At 40.4% G+C, this 14,148-nt stretch overlaps 1 protein-coding gene across 1 annotated transcript in view; it reads right to left on the reverse strand.

Annotated features, from left to right (window-relative positions):
• RORA (RAR related orphan receptor A) overlaps positions 1–14,148 on the reverse strand; it is a 710,690-nt gene that overhangs the window by 180,532 nt on the left and 516,010 nt on the right. Inside the window, exon 3 of the mRNA XM_072808955.1 lies at positions 3,123–3,152. Coding sequence (XP_072665056.1) covers positions 3,123–3,152 — 30 coding nt within the window. The remainder of the gene's footprint in view (positions 1–3,122; positions 3,153–14,148) is intronic.

Genomic DNA, 14,148 nt, shown 5'->3' on the forward strand with positions numbered 1-14,148 from the left:
TTCTCGGGAACACAGGAGAATCTGAGTTCTCCAAAGACCATGCTTATGAATTCCTCGGAAGCTAATAATCAGATCTCCTTTCCTGGGAATTTCTGGCTCCGCTCACCCAAAGCATCTTTATTTTTGTTTTATTTTATTTTTTACAGAAGCAATACCTATGCTCTCCAGATAACAAGGTGGCCTAAAATATTATCAGGTGTCACATCTATTCAGGTTCATTTTGTAGTTCTTGCACCTCTGACTGGTGTACCTGTGAGCTGACACTCCGGTCTGATAATATATTCTGCAACTGTACATGTTAATTTGTAAGTTGAACCATGTCTCGGTGAGGGCAGTTAGGAAACCCAGATTGAAATTGCTAATGTGGGGTGACTTCAGCTGTCGATGATTATGTAGTCAAGCCTTGACCAAGGTTTCCAGAACTCTGGCTAAAAATGCAAGTCTTGAGACAGTACAAAAATGAATTCACGCACTTCACTTGATAGTGAAACTTTCTGAAGAACAGATGTCAAGATGCTTTAAGAGGAGCTGGAATTTAACATCTTAAGAAAACTTCTAGGTAAGTTAGGACAGTTCCGTTTTCAAGAAAAATCCGACAGATGCTAAAGAAGAAGTCATTTGGGTGACTGTTATTGGAGAAAGAACTGATTGATTTTCTTCCTCCTCACAAGTGTAGGCCCTGTAGAGATGCTAAGATCAGAAGTATGATGGGTTGTCTGCTGAGTTGGGTGACAAAAACAATCTCCACATGTAAGTGGTATAGAAGACTTTCACTAACACGTAACTTGGACAATTCAATTTCTCCTGGGCATGTGGAAAGTTTTGTGCCAACTCTCTGTTGCTATTCTTCCCAACTTGTCATTGGTCTGTGTTATCATGGGCCCTCTATCCTAAATCATGAAAGTAAACATCAACCAAAAAACCAAGGTGATTTCTGATCTCCTTTTGTCAATTTAATATGTGAATTACCTAAAGCGAGCTTTATTTTAAGTCTGTCTACCCTGACTTTATGCTTAACGTCTAAGAATTTTCCTGCTGATTTCCATAGTTAGAGAGGCAATCAAAAATCTACCCACTCTGGCTGTGTCTTGATTTTGTTTTAAAGCTGGTATATCTGATGGAGTTAGTTAAGCCTTTGCTGCAAGGCCAACCTGGTTATATCGCCTCTTACTGGAACACCAGCGTTTCTTCGCTAGCTACCACTCTCATGCGGCCATCCAAATCCTTCTATGAATTTAAATCTCACCACAAGTTATTGTTTCTGCAATAGACCAATGAAATTATTCTCGGGGATGACAATTCCTTGAAGGTCCTCATGGATGGATGGTCTATATATTTGCTGACATCTATGGTCCCTGTCTTATTAGTTGAGGGGCACTCTTTGTATCCAATGGAGTTGAGCTAGTGGTTTTATCCACTCATCCAAGAGCCAAGTTATAATGCAAATACTCAGTGGCTTTCTGTGTGTTGCCAGGTGGCCAGGAGTCCGTACCCCCAAACCGCCATAAACAGTAGGCACAATCATCCGCTCCTGTTCGGGAGAGGCCCAGGACTGAGCTAGCAGAAAGACTGAATTACTTACCACCTCTAGAGTGGGTCCCTCCAGGCCAGGGACGAGCTCATGGGCAAGGCTGTGCAAGGAAGCGCTCTGTACCATGCCTGCCCTGCGGATATACAGAGGACTTCAGTCTCCTGCACTGTCAATCTCTCAGTCATCATGAGCTCAATTATGCACCGACAACAGCAAGAACAACAACAACGACGACGACAAAACAACCCCCAAAAAGCTAAGGGCCACAGACTACCATGAAGGAGGGACAGCCAACGGGAACTGTGCATCCGGAGATGGAGGTGCTGTCCTGATCATGTATCCATTACGGGCCTGACCTGTCATCTTTCCTCACACAAGGAGAGCCAGGTGGAGAGACTGCAGGACGGGGTCCTAAAAGTCAGGCAACCATCGAATTTGGTGGGTTTGGGGGTTTTTTTTGTTCTTTGGGATTTTTTTGTTTTTTGTTTTTTTTTTGTTTTTTTTTTTGTTTTTTTGTTTTTGTTTTTTTGCTTTTTTTTGTTTGCTACAAATACAGATAGACAGACAGACAAGCCCGAGAGCAGATTTCAAGAATCAACTGAGGCACAAGATAAACTACTTTGATGTTACACAGATTTTTCCCCCAAATGTTTCACATGAAACCAAAACTTTTAAAAGCATAATTAGGAAAAATTTGGGGATACATTGTTGTCAGCCCTAAATTGTGCCATAAATATCTCCACTGCTTACGTTAGAAGGATGCCCAAACACTTCTGGTGGGTAGCACATATCTGTGGTGTAAAATAGCGAATTCTAATGACACTATTAATTCAAAGTCTAAATATGCTGGCCAAGTACAGTGAAGGTTGACTGCCTGCATCAATGACGGATTAGTTTCATCCCGAGGTTCAAAGCACAGTCAAACATTATTGCTCGGATTGCAAAATCACAACACTTTACGTTGACGTGAGTTTGTAAACTTATGGTGTAGTTCGAATGAAGGCAACTGATGAAAGCAGTTGAACCTGAGAAGTGGGAATGAATACAGAGTGTAAATCCAGCGCACATTTCCACATCAAACTACCGATGCCATTTACCGGGGCCCTCGTGGGCCACACTCATGGTCGAGCGACAGCACCTATATTCCCAATCAGTATCTCTGCTCCACAGACACAAGTACAAAACGGCCTAAATCGTGAACTAGTGGTGAGGAAAAGGAGACCAAAGTTTAAAAGAAATCAAGGTGATGTTTCCTAGAAACATACCAGCTCTTCTAAGAAGGATCCAGAATAGGGGTGATCAGTAAGTAATTAATTGATCCTCCTGACTAGATTTTATGATTTTTTCTAAAGACTAATGACTTGAATCACTAGAATTCATCAGACTATGTCTAGACTCTCTTTAACACACACTCAGTACAAACAGGTGGAGATGTACCACTTCCGACCACTACAGGTAGAGAAGTATGACCTCTGTTGACCATGGATCACAGCTGAAACATTAGTTTATACTTGAAGGGTCACAGCAGCCAGACATATGCGAATTCCAACTCTTCAGAAAACTTTGGATAAAAAAAAAATGCATTACTTACATGTATGTGTCTTCTTCGTTACTGAGATACCTAGAAGAGAAGAAAGAAGGACAGAGGTAAGAAAACATCCTGGGTGTACTTCTTGGAATGCCCCTCATTCACAGCACACTCAGGAATGCATTTGTTCAGACGGCGATGCCAAGGCCAGGTTAGTCTTCATCGTACCCGGTGGCGTCCCTGGACCTACCCCAGAACAACAGAACCGTGAATGACAGGGACAAGCACGGCCTACTGGTTTAAGAGGTTCTGTGGTAAAAAAGCAGCAGCATGGACAGTAATTAGCCAGGGTGAGGGAAGACTCTCAGTTTTCCTTTTAAATAGGGGAGATGTTCACGTTTATAGGCAGAGTGGGGAAGATTTAAGGCACAAGAGAGTGATGCCAACCTACTCAGACAAGAGCGAGCGGAGCAACGGAGCAATTCATTTGCTAGGGCCACTGATTCTGTGTTCACTTTTTAATGAAAACGACTCTGCTTGCTCACATGAAGCATAACTTTCTATGGTGACAGAAAACACCGCCACAAATGTACCTATCTGTCCACACTCATTACAGCCAGAAGGTGTATAGCTGCTACTTGCCGCGAACAGTACCAGGAGGAACACAAACTGTACAAAAACAGGAGGGATTCATGAGTCAGCACCCTTGCTGCTGCTTCCAGGATGATTTACGGAGAGCAGGTGACAGATGAATGGGACTAAGCAAGATTCGGCACACAGGGCCACATGAAGACAACACGAACGCATGCTTCAGGGCCAACAGTGCGATCTCGGTTTCGGAAGGACTCCTTTTTGAACTCTTTATGCTCTGTTCTCCTTGGGGAAGAGTCTTGAGACTCAGTAGGCTCAAAGTAACACAAGTCTCGAAAACATTTAGCCTGTGACTAAGAACTGTGGTAAACCTTGAAATTTTTCTCTTTCAAGTTATTAAGAGAGCTATTTAACCCTCCTCTGGAAAGTCAAAGTTGTTGAAAAATTTGGCGCCCACATCAGACCCATTACTTAGCTATGGAACAAATCATACAGGGAAGAAATCCATGATGAAAATCCATGGTAGACATTAAAAAAAAAAAAAAAAAGTTAGTTCCAAAGTTGTGTGCCAAGACCAAAATCACACGCTTGCTCCCCCCACAACTTTCCAAAGGGCTTATTTAGGGAAGCTGAAATTACATAGGCCCAACTCAAATTCTCCTTTTTTCCCCTTTTTATTGAGGAAAACTAAACTATTGTTTTTCATCATGTTTGAGTTGGCTTCTCCAAGCGAAGTTAGAACCTTCTGCAAAGAGCCTTGAAAGCTCTCTCACATGGGAACTACAAAACTGGCCTAGAATTTTTTGAAATAAGCTTTATCTTAGGAAGGGAACGTCCCCCCAAAAGCAACTGTGAGTAAAGTTTAATATCTGAATACAATTTGCAACTCCAGCTCATGACAACAGCACCAATAAATTGATACATTAGTGCTCTTTCAGCATTATGAGGGCTATATGTGTACTTTCCTTAGGAAATAATGCTTTCTGTAAAATCACTTTGAAGAGAAAGTGCTTATGCTGTCACTCCTGATTATTCAGAACCTCCACACAATTGGATTTAACACAGCCCAAAACAGACCTATCTATATTCGCTGAGTGTGGAACTATTTTCTCCTGACATCCAAAGCCCTGATGAAAATACTACTGCTTTGACTTTTCTACTTAAATTTATTATACAGCGTGATGCGGTGTTCTCATCAAATATTTTCATGATGATTACATTGATAAAGATTCTGAAAATCTTTCCAGGTAAGCCACCTGATCTTTGAGATCACAGTAGCACAGAGCTAAAACCACCCACATCCGTCTCCAGGAGTAAGCATGGCCCCAGCATCAGCACCAACTCAGTCTCTCAATCTTGTTTAGCTGCCACTTAGTGATCAATAGAAAGAACTGGAGGATATACCCACATAAAAGTTGCCGATCGCAGAGAAAAATGTAGGATGCCAGTTAAACTGGAATTCCGGATATTACTCTGTTGTGTATCCAAAATTCAAATTTAACTGAGCATCCAGTATTTTATCTGGCAACCCTAACCCATACAAATAAAATGTAAATCATATCTATCATATACGATGAAGAATATAACAATAAATTAATAGCACGTTTTTATGTAGAAAGGTTTAAAAAACACACCCCTTTCCTCAAAACAGTATTTTTATAAAAAGAGCATTACTTTTAATTATTGAGATGGGACTATGCATAATATTTAATTATTGTTTTTACTTAACTGCCATTATGAAGACAAAATTCTATTACCCAAAAGAAGCAAACAAATGAAAACAATATGAACACACAAAAGACAAATTTAACGGAATGATCAGGAAGTTTATTTGGAACTCCCTTCCTTCTTCTATCCTGAAAAATAAGACTTGTGATCAAAATAAGACTCCTTTCTCTATAGAAGCCCTAGTACTTCATAGTAACTGACTCCATAGAAGTGTTAAAGAAAGCAAAAAACAAAAAGCAAAACAAAACAACAAAAGCAGGGGCACCTGGATGGCTCAGTTGGCTAAGTGTCTGACTCATGATTTCAGCTCAGGTCATCAACTCAGGGTCATGAGATCGAGCCCCACGTTGGGCTCCATGTTGGGCGTGGAGCCTGCTTAGGATTCTCTCACTCCCTCTCCCTCTGTCCCTTCCTACCCAGCTCCCTGATCTCTCTCTCTCTCTCTCTAAAAAAGAAAAAGAAAGAAAGCAAAACCATCTTTATTTCACAGATGGGTCAATACAACAAAGAGGCTCAGGGAAGTTTAATTAACACAATGAAAGCTTTCTGTGGAAAGTTAATATCCTTCTGGAAGTGCATCCACAGTGCATATTTAAAAACCCTGGTATAGGGGCACCTGGGCGGCTAGTGGTTGAGTGTCTGCCTTTGGCTCAGGTTGTGATTCCAGGGTCCTGGGATTGAGTCCTGCATCAGGCTCCTGCAGGGAATCTGCTTCTCCCTCTGCCCATGTCTCTGCCTCTCTCTGTGTGTCTCTCATGAATAAATAAATAAAAATTACTCCCCCCCCCCAAAAAAAACCCCTGGTATAGATAGTACCTCTCAAAAGAGTAAATGTTCAAAAAAGATTTAGTTCCAGGACCATATCACTCAGCAGTCAGCTCTGCAAATAATTTAAACCTATGGGGCCCTGTCCCCAGTCTTATCCCAACCAGAGAGCCCCACCAGGGATTGGGTGAATGAGCAGCCATTTCTTCACCCTTCTTTGGGGGTGGAGTGGGTCTTCTCTTTTCTGTTTCTGAGAGAGGTTGCAAGCGTCCTGTTTTTCTCGCCAGGATGCTTCCTTAATGAGACCACAGCAGTAATACATTGCCCATTTTCATCCCTAAGCAGATCCAAACCTAATGTTACCAGCAGTGCCAGGAGAAGCAGCTCTGCATAATGAATTGTTGGAAAACTGGTTTTTCTAAAGATAGATTATCATGAGTGTATAGTAGGGGCAAATAGCTCTAATTCTACCCAGAAGTAGAAAAGAAGAATCTTTTTAAAAGTAGCTCAAGATAGCTGGATTTGGAGCCAGGCTGACCTGGGTTTGCATAAGTGGCACATTCACTTCCTATCTCTTGGCTGAGAGACCTTGGGCAAGTGACTTACCTTCTCTGGGCCTGAATTTACAATTGTATATAATCATAGTAATACTCAAAAGCCTATTGTGAAAAGTAAGATGAAATAAGGATGTGTAAAGAGCTTTCTAAACCAGGAAGTGAAAAAAAATAAAAAAAATAAACTGGGAAGTGTGATATAGATGTCAAAAGGGTGGACAACACGCGTTAGTATTATTTTCGTGAAGTTGAATTAGAATGTTCTACTGAAAGCCATGTCATAGCTACTCCTGATGTCTCTGGGTATCACATTTGCCTGGGGCCCAGGACTCTAGTTATCAGACCAAGTGCTCTGACTTGAAAATTCCTAGTTGCTGGAGGAGAGCAGGAGACAGAACCAAGTTCCTAAAAGTAAGTCTGTCCTGTTCAAGACCCTGAACTCAACTGGCATCTTCACTCTCTGAAATCCAGGGAAGATACTTGCTCATTGGCAAGTGTGCTAAGTGGGCTGCTGTTTAGCACGGGCAAAGGACTTTGATCACTACCACCAAAGGGTGTCAAACTGAGTCCAGCTGTTGTGAAGGTTTTGATTCCCTTCCAAGTAACTGGGAAGAACATCAAGATCCTTCTACTGAGATTCGCAAACAGGCCACCAAGCAGAATACTGCTCTCTGCAGAGACAGCAATGGCAGGAGCCGTGGGAGAGCGATGGGGTGGTGCCCAAGCCCTCAGTAGCCTGAGCCAACGGTGAACTCCCCGGTCGACTCGGGCAAGTCACTTAACTTCTCTGGGCCTTAGTTTTCTCATCTGTAGAATGAGATAGTTGAACTGCATGGTTTCTTAATTTCCCTTCTAGCTCCTTGATCAATGGTTCCTTGCCCTGCTTTCTAGCTATCAGACCAAACCTCTTCTTTCTAAGCAACAGGCTTCCAGATCTATTTCTCACTGTACAAAATCTAATGTAGCTCACAATCAAAGGTAACCCCCTGAAACTTTTTTCTTTTTGCCTTTAAAAACCAAAGAAGAAAGAAGGCAGTACCCACAAAAGGTTATATAAGTAAAAGCTACACTTCTTTTGGGTGATATTTTAAAATTATCTGGGCTAGAGAAAAATGGTACCTTTTGATAAAGTTGCAAGACTCCTTGTATTTCACCCAGATCATATATATATATATATATATATATATATATATAGAGAGAGAGAGAGAGAGAGAGAGAGAGAGAGAATGGGAGCATGAAAGAAAAGAAAAGAGAAACATTTCCAAGTGACACTTTAAGAGTAATTTCTAATTTAACAATGTAACATCAGTTTTAAATTGTCAATTAATACACTTAAAATTAAGAGAAAAAATCTCCACAAATACTCTACTCAAAGTAGGACTTCTTTTTTTTTTTTTTTTTAATTTATTTATGATAGTCACAGAGAGAGAGAGAGAGAGAGGCAGAGACACAGGCAGAGGGAGAAGCAGGCTCCATGCACTGGGAGCCCGATGTGGGATTCGATCCCGGGTCTCCAGGATCGAGCCCTGGGCCAAAGGCAGGCGCCAAACCGCTGCGCCACCCAGGGATCCCAAAGTAGGACTTCTAATACAGCAAGAGTGCCTGACTCTATTTAGCCAACCATGCTTCAAAGTAAAACAAAGGAAATGTCATGAAAATACCACAAATTTATCACTGTCACAGTTATCAGTAGTTTCAGAGTTATAGCTATCACAGAGCAGAGCACTTTAGGAATGTAATCTGATACTTCCAATCAGTGCCAAATCTTGGACCAATTAACTTCCTTGATGGACTTCTTATTGTCTCTTGGTTTCCAGGCAATTGTCTGGGTACCAAGTTTATTTTAACCTTTTTTTTTTTTTTGCTAAGAAATGGCATCTTTCCTCTACGTCAGACATGCCAATTACTAAACTAGCATTTTCACAGGCCCTGCATTCTAGACAAATCCCTAACTACAGAGGTGTCCCTTTGCCACTTTGCCATTATACAGCCTGTGTGCCTTCTCTTATTCTCTTTCATAATGAGATAACAGTTGGGATCCAGGTATTTTCCACATGAGTAAGCTCTAGCGTTAGAATAAAGAAAAGAAAAACAAACATAACAAAGAATATCTAAAATAAGATGCAGTGAAGTTTTCTTTTTTCTTCCTTTTGTTTTTAAATATGTCGCTGTTTCTTTGGGCACCTGGGTGGCTCAGTCAGTTAAGTGTCTGCCTTGGGTTCAGGTCATGATCTCAGGGTCCTGGGATTGAGCCCTGCATCATTGGGCTCCTGCTCAGTGTGGAGTATGCATCTTCCTCTCCCTCTGCCCCTCCCCACTGCTCATGCTATCTTTCTCAAATAAATAAAGTCTTTTAAAAATAAATATGTCAATGTTTCCATATTTCAGTGACTTTTTATGGCTGGGAGGAAGAGATGTGCTAAATGATAATAACAAAATATTTAATTGGCTACCTCTTGCATCTACACTACACCCATTAACCCATTAACTCTCAGTTTAATTTCTAGAAAAGGTGAACGAATTAAATAAAATGCCGGTTATTCAAGCCATGAGGTCTTGGGTGGATGGCCTAAGCGCTAAGTCTCCATTTTTCTTACCCATAAAATGGGGGCAAAATTCTCAGGGTTGGGTTTAAAATAAGGTTTCAGTAAAAGAATTCACCTGGGGCATGTAGCAGAGTACCTCTTTTCTACTCAAGACATTTCTCCTTGCAGACACTTTGCATGGGACAAGAGATATCCCTTGGGTAGACGCAGGCATACCCACCAGGGCAATGAGGTCATTAAAAAGACGTATAATCTGGCAAATGAGTGTTTGAGCACTCAGGCAGAACTTTCAAAATAAAATCTGGAACATGTAACCTCCTTCCTGCCATATTATCAACAAGCATAGTGCAAAGGTTGCAGTTTGCTGGGGCTCTTTGCTCCCTCCCGTACTTCTTTTTGACTTCCTCATTGGAGAGAGCTTGTGGTTAAAACAGCAATTTATATGCAGTGAATGAACGCTAGCTAAGAAACAAAGCCCAGCATTTAGGCGTTTTGTTTTTGTTTTTGAATGGCTAACAATTGTTTCATAAAGAAAAAAAAAATCACTCTGTGCTGGCCCTATGCCTTCCCTCCCCCAATCCTGAGCTGTCCTATGCGCTTGCTCCATTCCATAAGCAGTCAAGGAGAGAATCTATGCAGGAGGCAGAGCAGGAGCACAGCCCAAGTGTGGCCTCACCAAACAGAGTGATGTTACAAAACAATGTCCTTGTCTAGGACAAAAGAGCTATTAATGATAATCAGTACATATTACTGAAAGTGCTCCACGTAATCTCTGGACTTTGTTTCAAAAATTCTTAATGGACACTAATGCTTAGAGTTCACTCAAAAGAGAAATAAATTATGTGCCAGGGTTGCAGGGACCAAGGACAACACTCGGAAGGCATCAAAGCATTAGCAATGTTACGACAATCAAACATTTTGTAATTGCTTAAAAAGCCTTTAAAAATCATTTAGAAATACTAATTATGAAGATAAATAATACTTTAATGTGAGTTTTCTTTTGTGTTGATTTGAGCCTACGTTGAGCTTCAGTAATAATATTTCAGCTCTTTTACTAATCAAGGTGCTTTGGGCAACATAAAAAAATTTCCGTTTTAATGTAAAAAACAGAATGGACATTGATAAGAGGACTTTCCCCCCTGTTTTTTTTGAATTAAAAAAATTGTGTGTGTGTGGCTGCCTAGGTCATAATTCTAGGTCATATCTCTAGGTCACGTTTCCTGACATTTGTGTCCAGAAATATCTTCTAATTTTGAGCAGGAAGGCCAGAGCTATACCTTCCCTCTAGCCTAGCCTTTATCTTTGACAAAACAGTTCCCAGAACAAAACCTCATTCACGGTCCCTCAGCAAAGGCAACATAAAGACACCATCAGTCTATCCTAGAAAGAAATTTTGAGATGAAACTTATTTGGGAAACCTCCGTCCCTTACAGATCACTATCTATGCATTATGAAAAGTCCATACCTGAGGAGAGTAATTTCTCCTATTATGGCTTGCTGGTGCCAAATCCATGATTAGCATTAAGGACAGTAAGAATAATGAGAATCCTTGTTCTTTCAAATTGATTTCCTTTTATCGAGTCTCTATATTGAAAATGAAGCTACCCATTAAATATTATTCGGTTGACTTAAATTTGCTTTTGGAGCTCTGAGCAGAGATGTGAACTGACAACCATCAAACACTTCCAGCTTGGCCTCCTGGAATTATGTAGTTTTCTAAGTGAATAATTCAATTCAGGTAAAAGTCAACAGCTCTTACCATGCTTTTCCAGGAAATGCTTTATGTACCTCTGAAATATGTTGAAATTGTTTATCTTTGACACTAATATGGACAGGTACTAACTTGAATTGCCTGGATGCTGTCAAACACATGACTGTAGTTGCAATCCCCAAACTCAAAGCTACCAGAACTGGTTGGATGAGGATGACCTGAAGATTACAGAGTTGTGGCCCCAGAGCAAGTCAAGCACTTCTATACACTTTTCACATATTTACCCTTATATAGACATCGTAAATCATACTTCATGGAGCATGGATCCTAGTCCACATATCAAGGTAAGGCAAGTGATTACTGAAGAAATCTCACCTAGTCTGCAGCCACCCCAAAACCAAATTCTGCTCCTGGTGGCACAGGCATGGATAGACCAAGGGCATACTGGTTGTGGCAAAACAGGAGATAATGCCATAGGTTCACTCATGTCTTGAATCATGGGGCACCTATGTGGCTCAGTTGGTTAAACATCTGACACTCGGTTTCAGTTTATGTTGTGATCTCAGGATCATGAGACTGAGTCCCAAGGCATCATGTTGGGCTCCCCATTCAGCAGGGAGTCTGCCCCTCCCCCAGCATGCATTCTCTCTCTCTCTCCAAAATAAATAAATAAATAAATAAATAAATAAATAAATAAATAAATAAATCTTAAAAAAAAAAAAGCCACAGGATCCAATGGGATATCAAATATTGATATTTATTTTTAGTGGAGAGGGGTCTTCAATTACCGCTGAACACATAGGATACTATTTAAAGGTCTGTAAAGGACTTCTAAAAGTGCCAACATTAATCATCTTGAAAGAAAAAGATAACTCCAATTAAATATGTATTTTGTAGACTCTCCTCTGATGACAGAATTGTAAGCAGTTTGTCTGGATTGGCTGCTTCTGGGTGATAATTCCAGAAAGAAAGTAGCCACCAAGGTATTTCCTTTGCATTCACAGAATTTATTGAATATGATAATTACTAGATAAGATGAATAAACTGTTTTCCCACATGAGATTTAGAGTCAGGAAGCTTCAATTCCAGTCTTAGCTCAGTCACTTGCCAGCTATGAGAATTTGGCCAAGATACTTATCTCTCTGATTCTTAGTTTCCTCATCTCTTCAATAAGGGGGAAAATGTTTTCTTCTTCCACCTGGTAATGTGACAACTAGAAATATAGGCTTTAAGGAGTAATTATGGATGTACAAGAGTTTTGATGGCAGCATTGCTGCCAACAGCAAAAGGTTAGGGAGGAACCACCCAAATGTCAATAGTACAGAGAATGAGTTAAATAAACCATGGTATATGTAATGAAATACTCTGCCATCAGTACACTAATGAAAGCTTGATTGCATAGAAAGACATTCTAGCTGTCTTCAGAGAAACAAAAATCCCAAACCCCCAAAGTACAGCATGACTTCATTTCTGCGAAAAGAAGAAAAAAATAAAACTATATAGAAAAAAGAGTAAAAAATATGCACCAAATAAATGAGTGTTTATCTCTGAGTGGAGGAATTATGGATGGTTTTTCATTTCTTTTTTTGTCTCCACTTTCTAAATTTTCTGTAATAAAAAGCTGTGTGAATAAAATTTTAAGACTAAGAAAGAAAAGTTAAAAAATACCTCCCAGGGTTACTGTGAGGATGAAATGAAACAATGAATGGAAATGTTGATTTAATTTTGTTTTTTCTTTATTATCCCAAACGTCATCTCTCTGTGACCATTAGGAGACCTGGTTTCCTATGGCAACTACCAATTGCATTATGGTTTCCAGGGAACCCTGAGTCTGAAGTATAAGTGTGACAGCATGGCTGGCATCTTTCAGGAGGGCCCCATGGTGATGGACAGTCTGACAGGACTTGACAAAATAGTAATCAAACCACTAATCCATGTGCTGAAAAAGGTCTGAAAAATAAGCCTTGTCTAGTTCGGTGTGTTTTACATAATGTTCCAGAATGCAGTAAGAAACCTGGACTCTGATGTTAGGTGACTCTTGACTCCTAGGAAAACACCGATCCTTTAGTTACCAAATAGAAATTCAGTTTATGTCGATGACTACAGGGATTCTGTACTCTGTGTCTGTGGAGACCTCTGCAGAGTAGGTGCAGCCTCAGAGACTGATCACAAATCCCTCAAGGCAAGAGTGACACCCTTGGTCAGTACCCCCTGAGAAGTCTCTGGGACTTAATGCCACGGAATGTAAAAGCAGGATTTTGGAGACAGGAAGACCCCGGCTGTAAGCCTGACTTCATTGTCATCACTAAGTGACCATCACTGGAGTCATTTCTCTTTAGGAAAGTAACTTAGCCTGAGTTTCAATTTCTATAGGAGAGAGGTAAGAATACTTTCTTCTCGGGGATCCCTGGTGGCTCAGCAGTTTAGTGCCTGCCTTACACCCAGGGTGTGATCCTGGGGTCCCGGGATCGAGTCCCGCATCGGGCTTCAGGCATGGAGCCTGCCCCTCTCTCTCTCTCTATATATATATCATAAATAAATAAAAATAAATAAATATTAAAAAAAGAATACTTTCTTCTTGGGGTTGCTGTGATCATCAAGTGGTATAGACTGTAAGGTCAAAAGTTGCAGATGGTCATTGAATTCCATTAATTGAGCAATATATCTCACAGCAATGACTGGAATGCTTCTCTATAAAAGAGAAAGGAAAAGGCCCTTATGTCCTTGGGTTGGGCTATTGAAGTGGCACACTGAACTTCAGAACAAAATATGCCTTGTTTTGACATTGATGTACCTTGTCATAATTTGATTTCAACTAATACAACTCCCCTCTTCTAGGTTTTTTTCTCTTTTTTTCTTTCTTTTCTTTCTCTTTCTTTCTTTCTTTCTTTCTTTCTTTCTTTATTTCTTTCTTCTTTCTTTCTTTCTTTTTTTTGTATTAAGAGGGTTGTTAATGGCTTGGATTACATCCCTCAAAAAGATATGTTCAAGTCCTAACTCCTGGTACTTGTGAATATGCCTTATTTGGAAAGTTGGTCTTTATGGATGCAATCAAGGTGAGGTCATACTGGATTAGGGTGGGCCTTAAATCCAGTGACTGCTGTCTTTATAAGAGAAGGGACAGGAAGATTTGGATGCAGAGACACAGAAGATACAAAGAGAAGGTCATGTGACGATGGAGGCAGAAATTGGAG

This window comes from Canis lupus, chromosome 32 (genome assembly GCF_048164855.1).
Source record: "Canis lupus baileyi chromosome 32, mCanLup2.hap1, whole genome shotgun sequence".
Taxonomy (NCBI): Eukaryota; Metazoa; Chordata; class Mammalia; order Carnivora; family Canidae; genus Canis; species Canis lupus.